The sequence below is a fragment of the Haliaeetus albicilla genome, chromosome 23, assembly GCF_947461875.1.
Source record: "Haliaeetus albicilla chromosome 23, bHalAlb1.1, whole genome shotgun sequence".
Lineage (NCBI taxonomy): Eukaryota > Metazoa > Chordata > Aves > Accipitriformes > Accipitridae > Haliaeetus > Haliaeetus albicilla.
Window position 1 is genome coordinate 26,293,674 of NC_091505.1, and position 19,679 is coordinate 26,313,352.

General features: G+C 41.3%; 1 protein-coding gene across 2 annotated transcripts in view; it reads left to right on the plus strand.

Annotated features, from left to right (window-relative positions):
• LAS1L (LAS1 like ribosome biogenesis factor) overlaps positions 1-19,679 on the plus strand; it is a 38,213-nt gene that overhangs the window by 1,250 nt on the left and 17,284 nt on the right. For both annotated transcript variants that reach the window (XM_069811672.1, XM_069811670.1), the window contains exons 3-11: positions 13-82; positions 1,272-1,353; positions 2,384-2,581; positions 4,517-4,563; positions 7,796-7,905; positions 15,460-15,545; positions 16,548-16,763; positions 17,959-18,094; positions 18,662-19,041. In XM_069811672.1, coding sequence (XP_069667773.1) covers positions 13-82; positions 1,272-1,353; positions 2,384-2,581; positions 4,517-4,563; positions 7,796-7,905; positions 15,460-15,545; positions 16,548-16,763; positions 17,959-18,094; positions 18,662-19,041 — 1,325 coding nt within the window. The remainder of the gene's footprint in view (positions 1-12; positions 83-1,271; positions 1,354-2,383; positions 2,582-4,516; positions 4,564-7,795; positions 7,906-15,459; positions 15,546-16,547; positions 16,764-17,958; positions 18,095-18,661; positions 19,042-19,679) is intronic.

Sequence of the window (19,679 nt, forward strand, 5' to 3'; positions counted from 1 at the left end):
ACCTGCATGCAGGTTTGTCAACTTGATCACAGAAAGGAAGCAGAAAATGGTCAGCATTCCTCTGAGACAACTAGCCAGAGAGGTAAATATTTAATAAGAGTTACTCAATAACTTACGTATATACAGAGAGCAAATGCATTGTCTATTAACAATACTGGGTGGAGGGAGTTGGGGGGGGGTGTCATTCTTTTGTAACCAAAATAATGGGTGTAGATGTCAGTTCTTTTCAACTGCAAAGTTCTAAAGAGGCTTGATGTAACTAGTTCTAAAACTTTGTTCTTTAAAGTCAGATTAGGAGTAACAAAGGCTGATGGTCACCAAAGCATTTTGAATAACGTGTAATCAAAAGTCTTGATTTACCTGTAAATAGTCCCACTTGACATGTACATCACACATTTTTGTTTCTTAGCTGCTGAGATATGGAAAAAGAGCTAAATATGTAGTTTATAAATTCTAGTCTTTGACAAGCAAGGTTATACATAAAAAGCACTTAATCACATTTGCAGGCATTTTCACCTCAGGTCTCTTGTTTGAGGTGAGCTTGTCCACTTCTGTGTGGAGGAGGGAAGGTTCAAGGTATAATTGTAGTAGCAGGACTAACTTGAGTCCTTTTGTGCCAACTGCACTAAGCATCATATCTGGGTCTGAACAGCAAGTTCTGAAAGTGAAGAACAGGCAGTATTTGCGACTATTCTATATATGCAGCCTTGTCTGCGGCCCCTATGTGAGAATGATGAATTGATTTATTTTTTTTTCCCCTGGGTTTTTAAGAAAGGTGCTGCTTCTCACCTTTTAAAACTGATGAAGCTTAAAAATAGAGGTCTTGCATAGTTAAAGTTAGTTGTCCGTAGGAAAGTTGGGAAAAATTGTGTGCAACTTAGAGTGTGTATGACTTGAGTATTATATATGATATGATTTGCATCTTTGATATACGAACTGTCATCCAGAATGTTTCATCAGTTTAAATATAATTTAACTGCTTAAATTACACATAGCACCTCTGTCTAAAAAGACATCTGTTGTTGCAAGTAACATTGAAGAACTTAAACTGTACAATACCAAGTTTGTATGGGCACAGGAGGAGTGGGATCAGAGAGGAGGGGATTTCAGCCCACCCTTGAAGTGGGAAGCTGCAGGACTGCGGTGCAGGAGTGGCCTGGAAGAGGCCATTCCCACCCAGGTAGAGGCTCTCTGCAGCCTTACAGGGCTGCATACAGTCGTGGCGTGATGCAGTGGGAACTGTGGGGTGATGCCCATGGCTGTTCTTCCAGGTGGATATCCCCATCTGGGTTGTGGATCTCCGTCATGAGCTGACCCACGGGAAGCTGCCACGGCTGGCTCTGTGCCGCAAGGGTGAGTGCTGCTGGAGGGCGGCATGGGGAGGGCCTGGCCTGAGGCACGCATGGGGTGGCAATGCCAGTGTTGCAGGCCCTGAGAGGAGCACCCCTCCCTCGATTTTGGGGCGCTGCAGGGCAGGCAGAGGGCTCGTCGTGGCAGGGAGAGTTGTGGTGTGAGACACTGGGAGGGTTTGCTGCTGCCCTGTGGGGCTAGCTGAACTGTGTCTGGTGGCTCCAGGCTGTGGTGCCCCACAGGGCAGGTGTTCAGAGACTTTCTCCTTCCCCTGCAAGAAATACTGGAAACAGTAGTTTGGTCCTCTTGCTTCTTTACAGCACAGGAAGTTCATCTCGGGGAAAGAGGTAAATGCTTTTCCTGATGGGTTAGAGATACCTGAGACTCTTAAAAAATCCCATTTAGGGAGAAATGCAGTAGGTACTGCAAGCCTGAATGAATGACCAGCTCATGGCGTTTGAAGGGATTCCCGAGAATTTTGGGTTAAGCACTGAGGAGCCAGTTAAATAACCTTCAGCAGGGTCCTTAAACTGAGTTGGGTAGTGAAATAGTGATGGGAGAAAAGGGGTTTTCTTTCCATTCTATCTGATGTATGCCTAGTGTAGTCTCTGCACAAAAAATTATTGTCATAGACACTATGTTCGTCATGGTGGTTCTAAAGAATTGACTCATTTTCTCATCAGAACGCCACTGCTGGGACTTAGTTTCTGCTTAAATTTGGCCTAGCTTGGGCGAGGTGTAGTGCTGTAGCAGTGTCCAATCTTTTTTGTTGCCAGAAAGACAGTGGGTGGGTGTTATCAGGCCTGTGATACTGGGCTGTGGGGTTTTTTTGTTGTGTTTTTTGTTGTTTCTTTTTTTAAAACTCGTTCACCAGCAATGGAGTTGTATGTGATTTCAGGGTTGGTAACTTGTTAACAGCATCTCTTCTTCACAATGCAAGCCAGCAATGTGCCACCTTTTTTTTTTTTTTTTTTTTTTTTCCAATAACAAAGAAAACCTCACTGAGAAAAGAATGTTTTCTGTTCTCCCTTAGGTTGTGATGTCGTGCTGGAGTGGCTACGCAAGACGTATTGGAGCCGTCAGCTGGGCAATAACTTGTGTGAAGAAAGTGAGGACGAGGAAGAGGAAGAGGAGCAGGAAGGGGTGGAAGCAAATGCAGAGCTGGACAATGATGCGTGGGAGATTCAAACTCCACAGCACGAGGCCTGTCAGAAACACAAGGAATTTCATGGTAGGTGTCCCTGGAACAATGACAGATACAAGGATTAGATATGTCCCATGCTAGAGGAAGCAGTTTAAAGGTGTCATCTTCTAGCCCTGACAATGCATAAAGATTCAGCTCAGGTTGTGGGATTCCTCTTTGGGCCTTGGTGGATTCTTGGGGTGACTGACCTTTTTGGTATTAGCTCACTGAATTTGTAGCATAAAATCTTTTACTTCTATTGAATATACAGTATCCTAATCAGTAGCAACAGTTACACTGGGATGGTTTAGGACCAAATATTGTAAAAATTAGTTGTAGTGTCTTGACAGCCACAGTTTTGGTATTGAGGCTGCTACTGACAAATAAGGCTATGGTCCTTTTGTAGCCCTCAGAACTCTGTAGATTCATAACTTGAGCAAGAGCAGGATAAAGGCAGTTCAGCCAGTTTCAAAATACTTTGCATGCGGACAGAAAAATCACTAGCTGCCAGTAGCATTTAAAAAAAAAAAAATTTCACTGAGGTAACTCAGTCTCTCAGCCTGGACATAATCTAAGATACAAAGTGCAAAACAATAGGAAAACTTTGGTAAACTGTACCAGTGGTTGCTTTTCTATTACCAGAAGTCTTTGAAACCCAAATAAGGAGCTTTTCTCAAAGTGGATTTCTAGTTTGAATGACTTATTGGAGGAAGTGGGAGTTCGGATTAGATGGCTGGTGTGCAAGTTTGAGGCATGTGAGGTATCAAACAGTACCTCAAACAGTAAAACCAAATTAGTCAGAATTTTTTCTGGCAAAACATGGCATGCTTATGGGGGGTAACTCATCCAACAGATTACAGCAGCCTAATCCAAGGTCCAGAGAGTGTGCAGAAATGCTGAAGTGACCCTTATTGCTTCCTGGAAGGTCACGCTAGGTGACTATAATGATCTTTCTGGCTTTAGTTTCTATGGATTTGTTGCAAGTCTTTTCTAGATTTGTTTGTCACAGACTCATGCATAGATACAGTAGCTGTGATCCAGAAAATACTAGCTAATTTGTTGTGCGCTTTGAGTTTAATACAGAATTTATTAGAACAATCCAAACTTAGAGGCAGTACTAAACTTTGGAATGCAGCAGCACTTGCCACTTTTCTTGTCAGAGAGTTATGTCTGGGCTTCTGTCTGACTTCATGCTGGATGAGATCCAAGCATGTGCTATTCCTTCCTCTTCCTGGCTACCCTAAAAAAAAAAAAAGAACAGCCCACCCCCAGTTGCTGAAAGAGAAAACCACAGAATGATACAGTAGATTCTGTGATTTATATGTCCAGAGTAATGGAATGGCAATGGTATACAAGTCCTACAGTTCAAATGCATCTGACGTTTTATCTAGCTGAGACGGGGTGGTGGGCATCCTGATAGCAGGTGACAATGACACCTGAGTGGTGAAGTGTTTTGAAAGATGGTGCTATGTCAGGTATCGTAAAAGCGATACACAGATAGAGAAAGGACGTTTCTTGTAGATGGTAAATTAAAGTTTAGTAAAGTCCAATAAGGATATGGTTGGTTTGAGAATAGCCACAGTGCTGTTGCAATAGATTTAAAATGCAAGTATAAGGAATACAAATATGCATCAGAACAGAACATCAAATATGAATCAGAACAATTTCTTCCTAAACTGATCTATTTAGGGATTTTTTTTTGAGGTGTCTGGATTTATCCAATTTGCCTGTCTTTGGGCACTGTTAGTGATAAAATACTGAACTCCTGGTTCAACACTACTTGATAAAATTTATGTTGCTGGAAAAGTCTGGGAGCTGTAGGAGTCTTCAGAGTGTTGTCTGAATTGGAATTTGTGACTTCATTTGACTTATGTCTTCCTTGAGTGTATACTCAGCAGAACTAAGCAGCTTGCCCAGGTGCAAAATTCCTTTATATGGTTGATCCATTCCTTGTTTAAACTGTATATTTATGGTTTTTTCTAGAGAAAGTCAGAGATGTGCTGATATCCTACAAGAATGAGCAGTTTCGGGTAAGTGCAGTCTGATCGTTAGCATTTTTAGTTCTTCCCATTTCCTGCTCAGGGCAGTAAGTCTTCTCTTCATTTTTGCCCAAAATGAAGAACTGGTGCTCTTGGCCAGGCCTCATCTGAAATACCTGGGTGCTAGCATGACTAAATTGCTGTGCCAGGAGTTTATTTCACGTAACTGCAGGGATCCCTTTTTTCTCCCTGTAGCGTCCTCCCACAGTTAGAATCTGTCCAGAAGCGTCAGTGATACAGAAGTGGTATTTGTATCAGTGCTGCAGAGGTGACAGTACGCTGGTGTCCAAGTGCTACCAATGCTTGCCAGGTTGTGTACTCTTTTCTAAAGTAGTGCTGTTGTCTAGTGTGTAGCCCATAGGGGACCTGTGACTGCTGCATGTGCAGTGAGAGACTTGGTTAGTTCATTGTTCAGATGTCTATCCTAGTCTTGTCATACATGGCTTACCAAAGTAAAGCTTCACTGCAGAGAACAAGCAATTTGAACTGTGATGATTTCTAATGCAAACACTTTGTTCATGTTTATAAATAAGATGTGTACTTGTTGGACATCCCAAGTCTTCCTTGTCCAGGTGGATAGCGCTCAGCTTGTTTTCGTTCATCCTAGTGTCTCTGGAAATTGAGACCTGTCATTCAGAAGTCACTAGCCCACGTTTTCTGTCATCCATTGTATATTTTTGCAGTCACCCCGTGGCTGAGGTGCTGCAGTTCAGGTTTGTGAATAAGTTGCTCCAGAAATCTCTCTCTGCTCAGCTTCCCCTTCTTAATAATGGGGCAGTTCTTAAGATGTGGTGAGAGCTGGCTTACAGACTCCATAAAATGTCTTTGGATACGACCTCACCAACACACTGTTGTTACTGGGGAGCTGTTCTCACTTTTATTTTGATTAATATCATTAGGGGCTAAAGGAGAAAGTGTGCTAATATTCAGGTGAAGCGTAGACTTAATCAGCAATGAGAACTAAGGTCAGGAATTTTACTGAAAATTGACATGTTTCCTTTGTTGTCTTGGTTTTGGAGTATATAGGTGATCCTCTTTTGTTCATCCTTCCCTTTCTGTAGTTGGTACTGGCTTATTTTGTACGTTTTGCTTTGCATCGTGAAGGAGACAAATTAATTTGTGAGTGACCTCATATGTTAAATATTAACAGAACAGAGGGGAGTATTTCAAGCTGAATAGGAAAATGCAACTTCAAAGTTTAAACTGGCCAGGGTTGAATGGGGGAAAGGAGTAGTCGGTCAACTGCTAAAGAGTAATTTCAAAACTTTTGTTTTGAAGCTCATGTGAAACTCTCCTTATCCCATCAAAATGGTGTAAAAACAGACAGAAGAGTAAACTGTGTCATACGCCTCAGTTTAATTGAATGCTGCATACTGTGCTTTTGAAATTTCCCTGTTCACCCTGTAAGGCTGCCTTTCTTGTTGAATAATTTCCAGTGGTGCACTTCTAATTCTGTCAGCTGTGACAAAATACAGCTGAATTGTGAAAAATTAATGCTCTGTAGATCCATGTGTTGTGGATATAGCTTCTTTTAATATATCATTTTTGCCGCTCTGAGGCACACTGAGTAAGGGTGGGCAAAGGGCTTGCTGAGATCTGTCAGCAGCAAGGAGTGTTACTCCTTATGGCTGATAACCTGCAAGTTCTTAACCAAAGTTTGTCTTTAATAAAAAAAATAATAATACTTTTATGCATTAATAACTACTGCTAGTCATTTGTAGAGATGCAAGCATATTGGTCCTTTGTTGGCCTCTCAAACTCTGTTCTGTAAAACAATAGACATGTAATTTAAAACTGATGATAGCTGATAAAATCTCTGACACTTAGAAATGGATTGAAAAAAATGACATGGGCTTGTTCTTGTGCCCTTTAAGGGCAGATGGTTTGGTGCATCCAAATGATTTCTTAACCATGACAGCAATTGAATGTTCCAAATATCAAAAAAATACTACTTGAAGCTTTTCTAGGCTTATATTTAAACACCCTGGATTGGCATAGGAAGAGTGGTACAGTGTCTTTGCTAGTCTCCCTGCAGGGAGACAGTGCTGTGAGTCTCCCTGCATAAATGTATGGTCTGTCTTTAATCTCTTTCATGTAAGGAGAACCACTTATACCTAAGTCATCTTTATAACAGTGTAACTGTACGCTCTCTGATCCAGATAATTCTCTAGCTATTTTGTTAACTACTTAGTATACTTAAAAGTTTATGTAAACCTGTAAAGTGTAAACTAGGCCAAAATAAACTCTGTCATGGGGGCTGTGTACTTTGTTGTCTGATTGTTCCTATGGGTAGGCTAGAGGTTCTTTAGTCACTTTAGGTCATGTCTTTATACTTGATTTGTCATCTGAAGTATCTTTTGCATGCAGTGGTAGCTTTGCATATATAGGTTAAGAGAGCTAATCACAGTCCTGAAAATGACGCCTTGGTTTTCCAGTCTCATTTTACATTGCATTCCTACCTGGCAGGAAAAATAATTTCTTCCTTTCTCTCAGTAGTTATTGTCTTCCAAAAAGAATCTGCTAGATACTTGTTGGTGATGTAACATGCTTCGTGCTGATATTTTATCAAAGGTGGTGATGGTAGAATTGCCACTTGGGTAGGTTGTGAGCATAAGTAGAAGGCGTGTCTTACCTTGCTGGACAGACTCAGGTAAGGTATATATCAAACCAAGAAATAACTAACTTTCAGAGGAGTACTAACCTCCAGTATTCTCTCTTCCATTCTTGGTACAACCTGGTAGTCTGTTTTGTGTATTGCTCCTACTCATCAGATGCTCTCAGGTGATCACAGGTTGCCTAGATGGCTGTGTTGATTTGACGTTTTGATCTACTGTATGTGTAATATGACTGGCAAACCCTTGTCCTGAGTACGCAAGCTCATGCCCCACCCCACGTGTGGAGTTAATGATTCAAAATGAGTCTGTCCTGATTTGTGCTGAAGTCAGGGAGAGCAAGGTTTAGAACCAGAATGAAGATGCCAGGACTGCGACTCCTTGGTGCTGCTGCCTTTTTAATTCAGGCATTTTCCAAGTATGACATGGCTTATATTAACTTTTAATATACCCCTAGAAGGGGAACTTTTATGAGGTTTTTTTGAAGTACTGTTGATGAAGTACTGTTGATGAAGTACATATGGCGTGTGCATCTTCTCTTCATAGCAATGCCTTTCTGTTCACTATTAGAGCGTATTTTCTGTTAATGCTTGGATTTTTCCTTCACTCAGGTTATGCAGACTGTGCAGTCTGTTTCAAAATCTCGAGAACTGTGGTCCGACTCCTCTTCAGAAGTGGACTGGATTTTGGCTCAGATCAAAGACCTGATGCAAGAGAACAGGTACATCTCTGATAAGGAACTGAGGTGGAAGGTACAGTGCAGAGCTGGGCCTACAGACCTCTTGCACTACGTTTTCACTGTGTTGTTCAGCTGATCATGGAGAAAACGATTGATTTCCTCAACATTTTTGAGGATTGAGTTGTTAATCTCTGTTAATGAGTAATGTTTCCTGTGCCAGATGGTCTCCAAGGTGTTGTCCCTGACTTAGCTATGCTGGCCCCAGGCATGTCAGCATCTTCAGTGTCTTCAAAAGCCCTCCCAACAACCTTGCGTAGACTTTGATTTCACAGTAACCTTTAGAATTCTTCAAAATTGCAGGGCAATACTTGGCCTCTTCTATACTTTCTATTACTACAGGGCCTCTAGGGCCCAGTGTGTTGAGACTGTATTATTACTATATAAATTTGCTTGAAGATCTTGTCCGGCCCTGAGAAATGTTATCAGTGTAACTCTGTAGAGGGGCGAGAGTATCGCGTTACAGATACGAGCTGTAACTCCTGATGTTTTGAATATAAATATATATGCCGTACAAGCTGCTGATTAGTTTAAGAGGTTATGAGATGTTGTTCCAGAAGAAAACCCCGAGGAAGAGACTTGCACCTTAGTGGCATTGCCCATCGGTTGCTGAGCATGGAGTAATGAGCAAGTAGGCATGAACATTCTGTAATGAGAAGCATAACTTACTAAACGTGGGACTTCTGTATCACTTAAACTGTCTGTTACTAGATGTTGGAAGGTACTAGTGGAAGCAAGCCATTGTACCTACCTGTGATTCTGATAATCTCTCCCTAAGCATCCTCTGTTAGCCACTATCAGAACATGAATGGACCAAGTGCAGCTGCTTTTATATATAAATAGCTATTTGAACCTGGCATCAGCTACATGGTAGAGGGGAAACAGGCTGCCACAGTACAAAACAAGGATTTTGAAAGGTTCGAGTGAGAATAATAGACTTCATCTTATGTGAAATGGGTTTTGCGGGGAATGTTCAGGCAAGAGTTGTAATGCATTGGTAACAGGTAAAAGATCGTAGGAAGTCCCTTTCCACACAGGAAAATTGAATTAGTGAAGATCTTAAGATGATGATCTATTTGGGATCTTTCTAATGCTGCCTTGTTGGTATGCTCTCCTATTAGTTTATGTCTGTGCAAAACTTAGTTTTCATAACAGTACTGTCCTGTAAGTATATGATCAAAACAAGTACTTAATTTGGAAAATACCGTGCTGTTGATTTGCTTGCTGTGCACTGATTCTGCAAAACGTGCTTGTGGTATCCCATGAAAGCATGCTAAATCACATTCTAGCAGTTATTTGTCATCATCTTTGTATGCACCACCTGTTGCATCAGGTCTTGCTATTTGCCCTGTGCAGCTGCACAAAGTACATTCAACCCTGATTGTGTGGATTTCCAAAAGAATCAAGAATCTCCTTCATCTATCAGATTAAATCTTCCCCCAGAATACTCAAACTTAGAGTTTAGATGCTAGTGACTGTATTTGTGGCCTTTGAGGCATCGGTGTTTCAAAGTTGTTGTCCTCATCAAGCTGTACAGCATCAACAGTTACCACAGCTTGTCATAATTAGCTTTTCTGCTAATAGGCTTGGTTATGTTTTTCCCATTGCTTCTGATGGGTGCTCCTGAGCAAATAGCAAATACTCCAAGAGCAGCATAATGGAGGGAGCCTGCGTAGGCCTGCCTGGGGTGTATCTGGCCAGTGGGCAAGTAAGCAAAAGTTTGCTTTCCTGAAATCAGCCTGGCATCTCTGAAACAGTTTAACAGGCTTGAATTCAAGCGTGGCTTTAAGCTGCTTGAACCTGGTTCAGTGGAATGCTGTTCTGTACAGGGTGCTGTCACCAGGATGTGGCAGCCTTTTTTGCATTACTGTTCCTACAGGAAACTCTGGTCTGGCAGATGTAGAGAAGACTTGAAAAGTAACCATCCCGCCCCCAACACCACCTCTAGCTTGGAAGGAATCTGTGCAGTTGTCATGTTTTGTCAGTCCAAAAGTGCCTGTGCGTGAATCTTTTCTTCTGAAAAGCTGTTATTGTGGATGAGTAGTTAAGATGCTTCAGTGTTGTTACTGCAATGTGTAGGCTTGTGTCCTTACATGTTGGCGAGTCAAATGGAAGGGTTAGACTACTCCTGTCTTTCAAAAAGATCTACTTGTGGAAATATTTTAGGATAGCTGTAGATTATAAATGAAACATTTAATTCCTGCACAGTGTGTTGGGAATTTCACTGCTTTGCAGTAATTTCTTTAGAAGGGAAAGTGGCAGTAGGATAGAATTGGTTTTACATTTTTCCTTCTTCAGGTGTATGTGATAGCATGAATTACAGGGCAGCAATGAATTGGTGTGCTTAGGGGGTGCTGCTTCCAAAACTAAAGCGGTTTTAAAAGTTTGTCATCTATCTGGGAAAGTCCTAGAACTAGGTCTTAGGAGCCTGATGTCATTTCCAGCTTTCACTGTCAGTTTTCCAAGAGCTTTGTTTGGAATTCCAGCCCAGTAACTTAGGTAAGGGTATAAAACTCAGGTGCTATGTGTGGCCTAAAGAAACTTCAAAGATAGGGCAAGTATCTGTGAAAAACAGCATCACCGGGTCCTTTGTTCCAACAAAAAAATTTGATGGTATAGTATCTCTAGGGTATCTGTCATTCTTAAGTAATCTGGCAGTAACGCTTTCATAAGAACTTTGTCTTCACTGCATTATGCTACATTGAATAAGGCTTTTTTGATAGTTCCCTTAAGCCCAGGCTTCAAATAAGGCAAAGAAAACAGAGAGGAGGAATCTGGTTTCCGTGACTATAAAAATACTTTTTTTTTTTTTTGTCTTGTGGGTTTTGTTTCTGTTAGCTGTTTCATGGTGTCCTGAGTGACTCCTAATGATCAGGCAACTTCAATAAAATAGCTGCTCTGATATGCAGGGAAGTCCCCCACTTACAGCAGCCCAGGATGGGGGACTCTTTCACAACTCACAGCTTGCAAAACTAGCAAAGACCAAAACCCTTCAGTAGTGATGGTACTGCAGAGAGATTTTGCAGTTGCATTTAACTGCCTTGTGTGCTCACTGTTCGGAGAGAAGTTCTGGCAAGAATCTTGTGTGTGTGTGTGTGTATTATTACCAGTAAGTATTGGTTCCACAATTCCAGACTTTGGACTGAACTTGTGGAAAGGAAACATACATGTTTCTGGATCAGATCAGTTTTGGCAGTGAGTTTCCAACCCTTATTCCTTTTACTTTACAGGCTCTCTCTCCACTCCTTTTGCTTCTTTAAGCAGTGTTAGCTCCAGAAAGCCCCCGAAACTGGGTGTCAGGCTACATACTGCTAGTTTTGGTACTTTTCTGTATTTTCCTGCTCTTGTCAACAATAGATGTCAGATAGGCCAGCTGCTGTAATGAAACATTTTCCTTGATTTGTGCAGAGTGGTTTGACTATGTTCACACATGGGCTTATTCCGAAGAGCTGGCAGAGCCTAAGTAGGGAGGGGGCGTGTGTTACAGGACAATGTGGAAGTCTGGTCACTCAGCTTATTATTTCTCCCAGTGAGTTTCTCATTCCTTTATCAGGAGATAAAGAAAGAAGTGGGACAGGGGACTTGATTGACACCTTTCTTCAAAACTGAATAGGTGACCCTTAACCTTTACCACCTTCATTCTAGCTAGCACAACTGGAAACCCAGTGCTGAGCATGGCTCTGGTGCTGGGTGCTGCTGGGGGTGGTGTTAGTTTCCAGGCCTCTGGGCAAGATCCAGTCATGCATCATGTGGTAGCTCTGCATGGGTTTTGTTGCACTTCTGCAAAGCTCTCTGTGAAGTACCAGAAGTAATAATGATGTAATGGGAATATTTCACCAGAGTGTCAATGTGGGCTCAGCTCCACAGTTGTGGAATGTGAGGCAGCAGCCATTGGAAACAGATTTTAGCAGGGTATTGAGGTACAGTTGTTTTCTGTTGACTGTTGTCATACCAAAGAGCTACTTTATCCATTCTCAATCTCTGGTTTTCGTTCAAGCAATGTAGGCCAGGTGCTGCCATGCTTCCCCTTATTTAAGCCTTCTTTATGCCTACTTTCCCCATTTTAATCCTGCAGGCTGAAAATTATTTACTTGAAAATCAATTTAAGACTTAAAAATAATAAAAATTCACATCTTGAACCTTGCTGGAGTGTCCTTTCTGCAGACCAGCTATTTAAAACAAACCTACAAGCATACAGTTGCTGGTTTTTTTTTTTTCCTTTTTCTTTTTCCCCACAGCAAGCTTATGTATATGTTATAGCAAAGGCTGGAACTAGCACTGCAGTGAGATCGCTACCTTCACTATGCTTTTAAAAACACCTGACTTTGTGTCAAAGTTGAGGTGGGAGGGAGGGGAAAAGCAAGAAAATCCCACTAACCACTTGTCTCTTGCTGTCTTCTTGGCAACCTGCTGATGGAGCCATGATGACTATTCAGGAAGTTTTGGAGTTTGCTTCCTGTAGCCAGGTCTCAAAACCCAACTTGCCCTGTTCTCCTGTCTGGATCCTTAAGGAAGAATCTTGATAGCATACAGTTACTTGTTTTGCAACATGCAGGTGGCTTAGTAAAGAATCCCATTCCAGGCCTTTACATTGTTTAACATTAGAAAGTTGCTTGAATAATACAGTTTTGCTTGAGAGAGAAAATAATTTTTCAATTAATCTGTGTTTTCTGCTGAAGCTCTCCTCGGTTGGAAGATTTCCACTGTGTTGCTCATTTCAGAGTAATAACAGGACAAATGCCACATTGCATCTGAACAAGTGCTACGCTAGGCTACATATAACAAGTGTCGTTATGGACAAATGCTAAATCCCGGTAAGAACCAAGTTGAGCTGGCTGAGCATGGTGAACAGTCAGGCAAATCACAAGTACATTTGTATTGTGGAGGGGGAGACAGAGGTGAGTTGGAAGCCTCAGAATGGTAGAGCAAACTCTTGGATTTAGCACTCCTGTATTTCATCCTTGAGTGCCTACTTCATCTCATGCTATTTTTATTCCAGCATCCAGATGCAACTTTTAAAGAACACAAGCTGTTGTATTTATAGTTAATGGAAGGCTGTGCCTATATCCAGCATTCTAGAACCACCTACGCATTTTCTCTGAGAGCCCAAAATGGATTCATACATGTACCTTCTGTTTATTAATAATAGCATGTTAACTGTATTGCAAATGAGACCCTATCACACTCTGGTTTCCATTAGTCTTTATATAGCAACATAAATACAGTGATATGGCATGGAGTGCAGATTTATCTTTAGAGGCAATTCTCTATTAAATGTTCTTATGTGAATGGTCACAGATTCTCTTACTTTTTCAGAAACTCAATAAAAGCTCTATCTTCTGTAGCCCTTGCTACCAGTCCATTCTGCACCATGATATTTGTTTGAGAAGATGAATAGTATTATGCTACCAAAGCAGCAATGAGTGTGCAAGTACTTATAATCGAGTCACTCTTTTACTCAAAAACCCAAAGAAACTCCACAAGCTTTAGACATATGTTTGTGTGTAGATGTTTATATAAGTGAACACAGAGGTTCCTAGTGTTTTTGAATACCATTGTGGTAATTGTTTCTGCTTTGCTTCATATCTGTCCTGAAATGCTGTGACTCTTTGCTCTTTCAGTCACATAGAGTCTGTCATGTATCACAAATGCAGCTGGGCTAGTGCTTCCCCAGTGGCCTCTGTCTTAAGTTTTCTGAAGGACTGACTAATGGTACTTCCCTTCTTGGCTGAAGACAGGGTTCTTCCTGCAGTCTCCTATGTATTTCTGAAGGTGCTTAATTTAAGGACTCAGCTGCTTGCTTTCAGTTAAGAGAGAATTTTTTTTTTAGGTCACTCATGGAAGATCGACCATGTGGGAGGGGTGAAGGCTGGCATGGAATGTGTTGACAAGGTTGTGACTTCATTAGATTCAGAAGCTTGGATTATGGACTCAGAGATAACAGAGTTTATGAGTTCTTTTGAATATGTCAAGTGACCTATGAAAGTGCTTTTTTAATTTAGAATGCCTATGTAATTCTGAGTAAAGCCTTTCATTTCCTGTATCGACATACCCTGTAATTTGGATTGTGGAGGGGGCAGAAGATTCCTTTAGACCTAAAGCAAAATGAGCTAATTGTAAAGGATCCTCTGCTGTCTGTTTCAGAGAACTGACCCAGTGGACCTTTTTTAGTCAGATGTTCTTCTGCTTAAATGGTTCTCTACTGAAACTGCCATCTGCATGGAGAGGTCCTTAATAGTTGTGATGATCAGTCGTTGCATGTAGGAATAATGGTTTATGCCGGAATAGTTTCCAGAGAAGAGGATTGAAACTGGATTTTGCTTTTAGAAACAAATTACATTCTACCACTTGCCTTCTGATCTCCCACTACATCATTTACTTATGACAAAGTGGTCTAGCGCTTGTGTGTGTTGTTTCTGCACTCTGAGATCTTCAGCTGCTGTTTGTATTTATAAAAATCCTGTGTCGGATCCAAGTCGTGCCTGGATGTTTAGATTTGGAAGTCACCCCTATTGTTTCCTCCTATTGGAGAAGACAAATTTTCTTGTCCATAGCTTACCAAAATATGCGATGTTTGGCATGGGTACTACCATTCCAAATCAAATGAATCTGATAGCAAAAGCAGTTGTTTCTATGGAATTTATTCAGTGTTTGAAAATAGTCATCTTGATTTTTATTCTGAGAAGTGTTTATTTTAGTGCTGTATCTTTGCATGGCTAGAGAAGCTAATGGATAGAAGCATGAACAGAAGAACTCAAGAGAATCCCATGGCTGGATATTGGGGTAGTTGTGGGAATTTTACTTCTGTCCCTTTTGCTGTATTTTACCTTCAAGCATCAGTTCAGCCTACCTATGTGGGTCTCCTCAGCCTTCCACTTGCATTAAGCCAGCCTAATAGGAGATGAAGTGGTCCTCGAGCTGGGCCATTCAGTGCTGTCCAACTATCTGAAGTTTGCAGGATAGCTATAATGGCAGGAGACATCCAAAAAAGAGCTGTAGGTACTGTAAGGAAGAGCAGTTGTGACCCTACTGCAACTTATCTGCTGAACAGCTGTGTGAATTGCACCTTAAGGTGTGCCTTGCCAGGAAGTCAACGAGGTTGGCTTTTCCCCTGAAATTTAACCTAGCTCTGTGGGTCAGAGGTCCTCAAATCTTGGCTGGCCTGCTGGCAGAAGACTTGAATTATACTGCAAACCATAGGTATTTCAGTATGATAAACGTTCCTGTGCTTTTGATATGTTTATGACAAATGTTCCTGTGCTTTTGAAATACCAAGATACTTGCCTCTGCAACTCGAGCAGAAATGTTTCTTTCAAGGTTCTGGTTCTGTTCAGTTAGCACAACCACCTGTTCCCTCCAAGTCTAGTGGGATATACTCAGCCCAAAACTGGCACACAATTTTAGGGCCTTACAACAAGCTACATCACCTCCTCATAGTTCCAGGTATTTGGCTCTCAAACTTGTTTCAGAACTGCTGCAAGTGGTGTTTTGATAGGTAAAGGAGTAAGTGGCATTAATAAGACTCTCTGATTGCTCTAGGGAGACAGTGGCTGAAGCTCTTCTCAGTGATGGTTTTCTCATCCCAAAGATGGATTGTCTGAAGATGCTAAATATCAAGTATGAAGGTTAGTGTTTTGGGCACCACATAAGTAAAAAGTCCGTAGCTAGTGTTATGTCTAAGTCTGTTCTTTTTTTCTCATTATATTGAAATCTATAATTCTTTGCATGTTTTTCATATATCCGGGTCCTTCATATATATCCTCCATATATCCCAAACATCTTTTGACCTGTTCTCCAGACCCCTTTATGGCCATGCTTAGCTATTGCTTTTGCATGAATCTCTTACCATGGAAGGATAGCTCTTCAGCACTGAATGCTGCCTGGCCAAAACATCTTTTGAAGGTTGCGTCTCTGCCCTTAGCTGCAGTAGTTAACTGACTTCATGGACTCCCACTAGTTTCTTTCCTACATTGAAGTTTTGAAGCAAATCTAAATGGGGTTTTTTTGAGCCTTATTCACCTAGTTGCATTTAGTTCCATGCTGCTGCCCATAAGTGGGGAGTTGCATGGATTTTCTGCAAGAGAATTAAGTACCTAGAGGCAATGAAACTTAGTAATTTGTGTATTTCCCTGGGACCTCTTGGAAACACCAGCCAAAGAACTTTCCAAGAAAGATCCTCAAATTTCTGTGACTATATTACAGTAGGAAAAATTTATGAGCTTTTTGATTCTGTGTTGTTTTGCTCAACATGCCTTCTCTTTGCAGTATATTTTTAGACAGAATAGCTCTTCATTATGTGTGAAATAAGCTGAAACTGGAAAGGGAGTAGCAAAACAGGTAGATTTTCCTGTGGTTTACCATGTGATTAGATCAGGCATTGTATTTTTTGCTTTCATTGAGCTGCTGTGTTAATTATTAATTTGCTGCTTATTTTACTTCCCTAGCATAAGAAAATAACATAAGAAAATAATAGTTCCAGGTTCAGTGAGGATCCTAGGAAATACTGTGGAACCAGTGATCTCAGAACAAACTACTTTAGTTTGGAAAAAGTGTCACACCTGTGGTTCATGAAAAATGACGAAACAGTGATTTTGGGGTTGTCTTTTTTTTTTTTCTTCTTATTGCAGCAAATAAAGAGGTATGGCAGTTCAAAATTCCTCAGACCTTTTACTGCTTTTGGCAGCCTTTGCTGACAGGCCTCCTCTCCCGAAGTTTTACACAGATCCTAATAGAGAAAATGTTTATGGAGTTGAAGGAATGTTCTGATTCTTCAGAACTGCGGCCTCAGTTCTTGATCAACTGGATTTCTGAGATGCTGACTGGCATTGCCAAAGTAAATGCTGGTGAGTATATCTGGAATTCCTGTGTGTACAAGTCTCTTCTGTACTATTGCAAAAACTGGGAGAGTGGTGTGACCTTTAGATGGAAAGTGCAATAGCCTAATTATTACATTTTTGTCATGTGAAAGTAGAGCTTTTATTGTTGCATTTCTTACACTTTTCAACCTGCAGCTTATGTAAGTCATGCATTTCTTGTCAATAACAATTACAATTTTTTGCTAACTTCGCTGCAGTCTCCTCAAGATAGGAAAAGCCAATCTCTCCCATGAAAAGATCAGGCACTTAAGTGCTATTTTTTCCACATACTAGTACTTGTAGAAGATAACAGTAGGAGATAACAAATAAAGATGTCATACGCAACCTGTTATGAGTTCGCTGTTCCCAGTTCTTTCCTCACTTAACAGAAGCCTGCCTTTTCAAGATACTTATATAGTCCTGCTGTCCTTTTTTAATCCTATCACAGGATTTTCATGCCTTCTAAACTTACACAAAAGTAATAAGTAATAATTTGTTTTCTGTTCCTAACTCCTTAGAATTGGCAAACTGTATGTTTCACTCCAGAGACAGGGGCACAGAAGAGCTTTAATTATTCTAAGTGTGTCTCAGGAATTCTGTTAACAGGACTTTTATGCTGCGATATAGTGTATCCCTGAGGAGGTTTCTAGCTGATTAATTTTGCCACCTCTTCTGTCCTCTCCCAGTCTGGCTCAGTCTGCACCAAAGTTTTGCCAGTATCTGTGGCAGTCATGGGTTAATGTTTGATGCTTTCAGTCAGCACTGCACATGTCTATTATGTACCAAGATCCCTGAATAGTAGTAGTTCCCAGCTGTTAAGTCTACTCATTGCAGTGCTATCTGGAATGATCTTGGGTCCCAGAAGCAGTGTACTGCATTTATTTGGGACAATACTGTACAAACACATCTTGTGGCATTCCTGTCTGGGATGGCAGGCACAGAACCAGCTTGGGAACGTCTGCACCTCACTGTGGTCATGTCTTGTGGAGCTAAGCTAGCTGTCAGTGCATTGGCAAGTCCCTTGTAACAACCTCGATGTATTTGGTCAGTACATCTAGTCTTGGACTTGGATTGAAATGCCAGCTTATTTGAGGATCAGTGTTCCAGTAAAAATACAAAAGGATGAAGGGCATATCTTTAATGAGTTTTGAGCACCTTGTTATTTTCATTATCTTCTTTGAAGGGAAGAAAAGACAACACTGTAACAAACAGGTGTCCGCGAAGGAGCTGTTCCTCCATAAAGTTCCTTTGCAGTGGATAAGACTGACTGATAATTGCTTGGAAGCTCCCTGCTGGGCAACCCCACACCTTCTTCAGCTGTAAGTTTGATCCTGTGACCTAGAAAAGGGACAGCAAACAGTGCTCTGTAACAGCTTTGGCCAGCCCCCTTGTGATATGCTGAGTTATAGCTGTGTTCCCTTCCCTATCTTTGCATCTAGTAGAAATTGTGGCAGGTGCATATAAAGCCCTGCTTGTTGCTGCTCATCTCCCCATTGATTCTACAAGGAGAAGAAGGAGGAGATGAAAAGCGGAGGTTATCTGGGGAAGTATTAAAGCAGCAACCTGGTCAGAAGAAAAGTGACTTGGTAGCAGAGATGTGACTGCTTATACAGGAAATATGAATTTAGCACGGGTGGTAACTTTTTCACATGAAAACAGCAAAGCAGGAATTCAGTTAGAAGTATCCCAAGTCCTCAATTTTAATCACAAAGAGGGAGTATTCCAGCATCCACCCACCAGGGAATAATCAGATTTGCCTGTTAGAGGAGATAATGAGCGAGCTGTCCTGGAGAAAACTCACATGTAAAAGGCTGCTCAGCTTGATAAGCCTTTATCTGGGATCTTTTTTGCTTTTAAGACTTTTACATTGCCCTTTTTCTTTCTAGGATCCTCACAATCATGAGACCTCGCTTGCCACGTTCTTCGCGGAAGAACCTTCTCTATCTCGCTTCTGTTTACACGGAAGGAGGTGGCCCTTTGTCCAGTCCAGGCCTCTCTTCAGACTGCAGTGAACAGCCAATTTACACTATAGAGAGCTTACAGTGGAGGGCCAGGCAAGAAAATCAGGTTAAAAATCAAGGGCAGACTGTAGAGAAACAAGAAGATGTGCTGGAGAGAGATGATGGTGTAGAGGAGGTGGAGGAGGAGGAAGAAGAGATGGTAACAGAAACAAATCCTTTGGAAGGACTTGCTCATTCCGGTAACATGGTGGCTATTGCTGAGAAAAGGGTAGCACTGCAAGGGTCCGCCTGGCAGATCACTGCAGGTAAAAAATTATTTTGTAAGACTTGAGACAATCTTTGTCACTGGCAAATGTTAATTGAAATGCAAAGGCATCTCAGCCCTCTGAGCCTGGCCAGAATTGAAATGTGCTTCAAAGTCATCTAAACACCAAATCACTGAAAACTGGTTTTTTTTCCAGTCTTCTGTTTATGTGCAGGAGTCATCTCTCTTAAACTCTTAAAATACTGTGAGTGCTGTTTCCAAGAGCATGTTGTTACTGCCTCATTGAATTTTTTATCAGGCTTTTCCAAACTGTTTAAAATTTCAGTGTATTCAATTGATGGGGCAGCATGTATGCCAGCTGTGAATGGCAAAGAAAATACGGATGTTTCTTTGACTTCTCTTTGTCAGACTTGGGGGTATTTGAAAGCACAGTTTAGCTGTGCTGGAAAGCACCAGTCATATGCTCCTAAGTTCCAAGCTCCAGGAAAATTGCTGTTATGACATGGTGGCAAGCAAAAGAAAGGAGCAAGACAAGTTTTTAGAGGTAATAAACAGTATATCCAATGTTTTGTTAGCTTTATTGTGGTAGTTAGGCTTTCCTGTTGGGGTAGAGGGTTCTGTAGCTAAGGAGATTTCGGATGAGTGATTTATGGAAGGACTTGAAGACAGGAGGAAGAG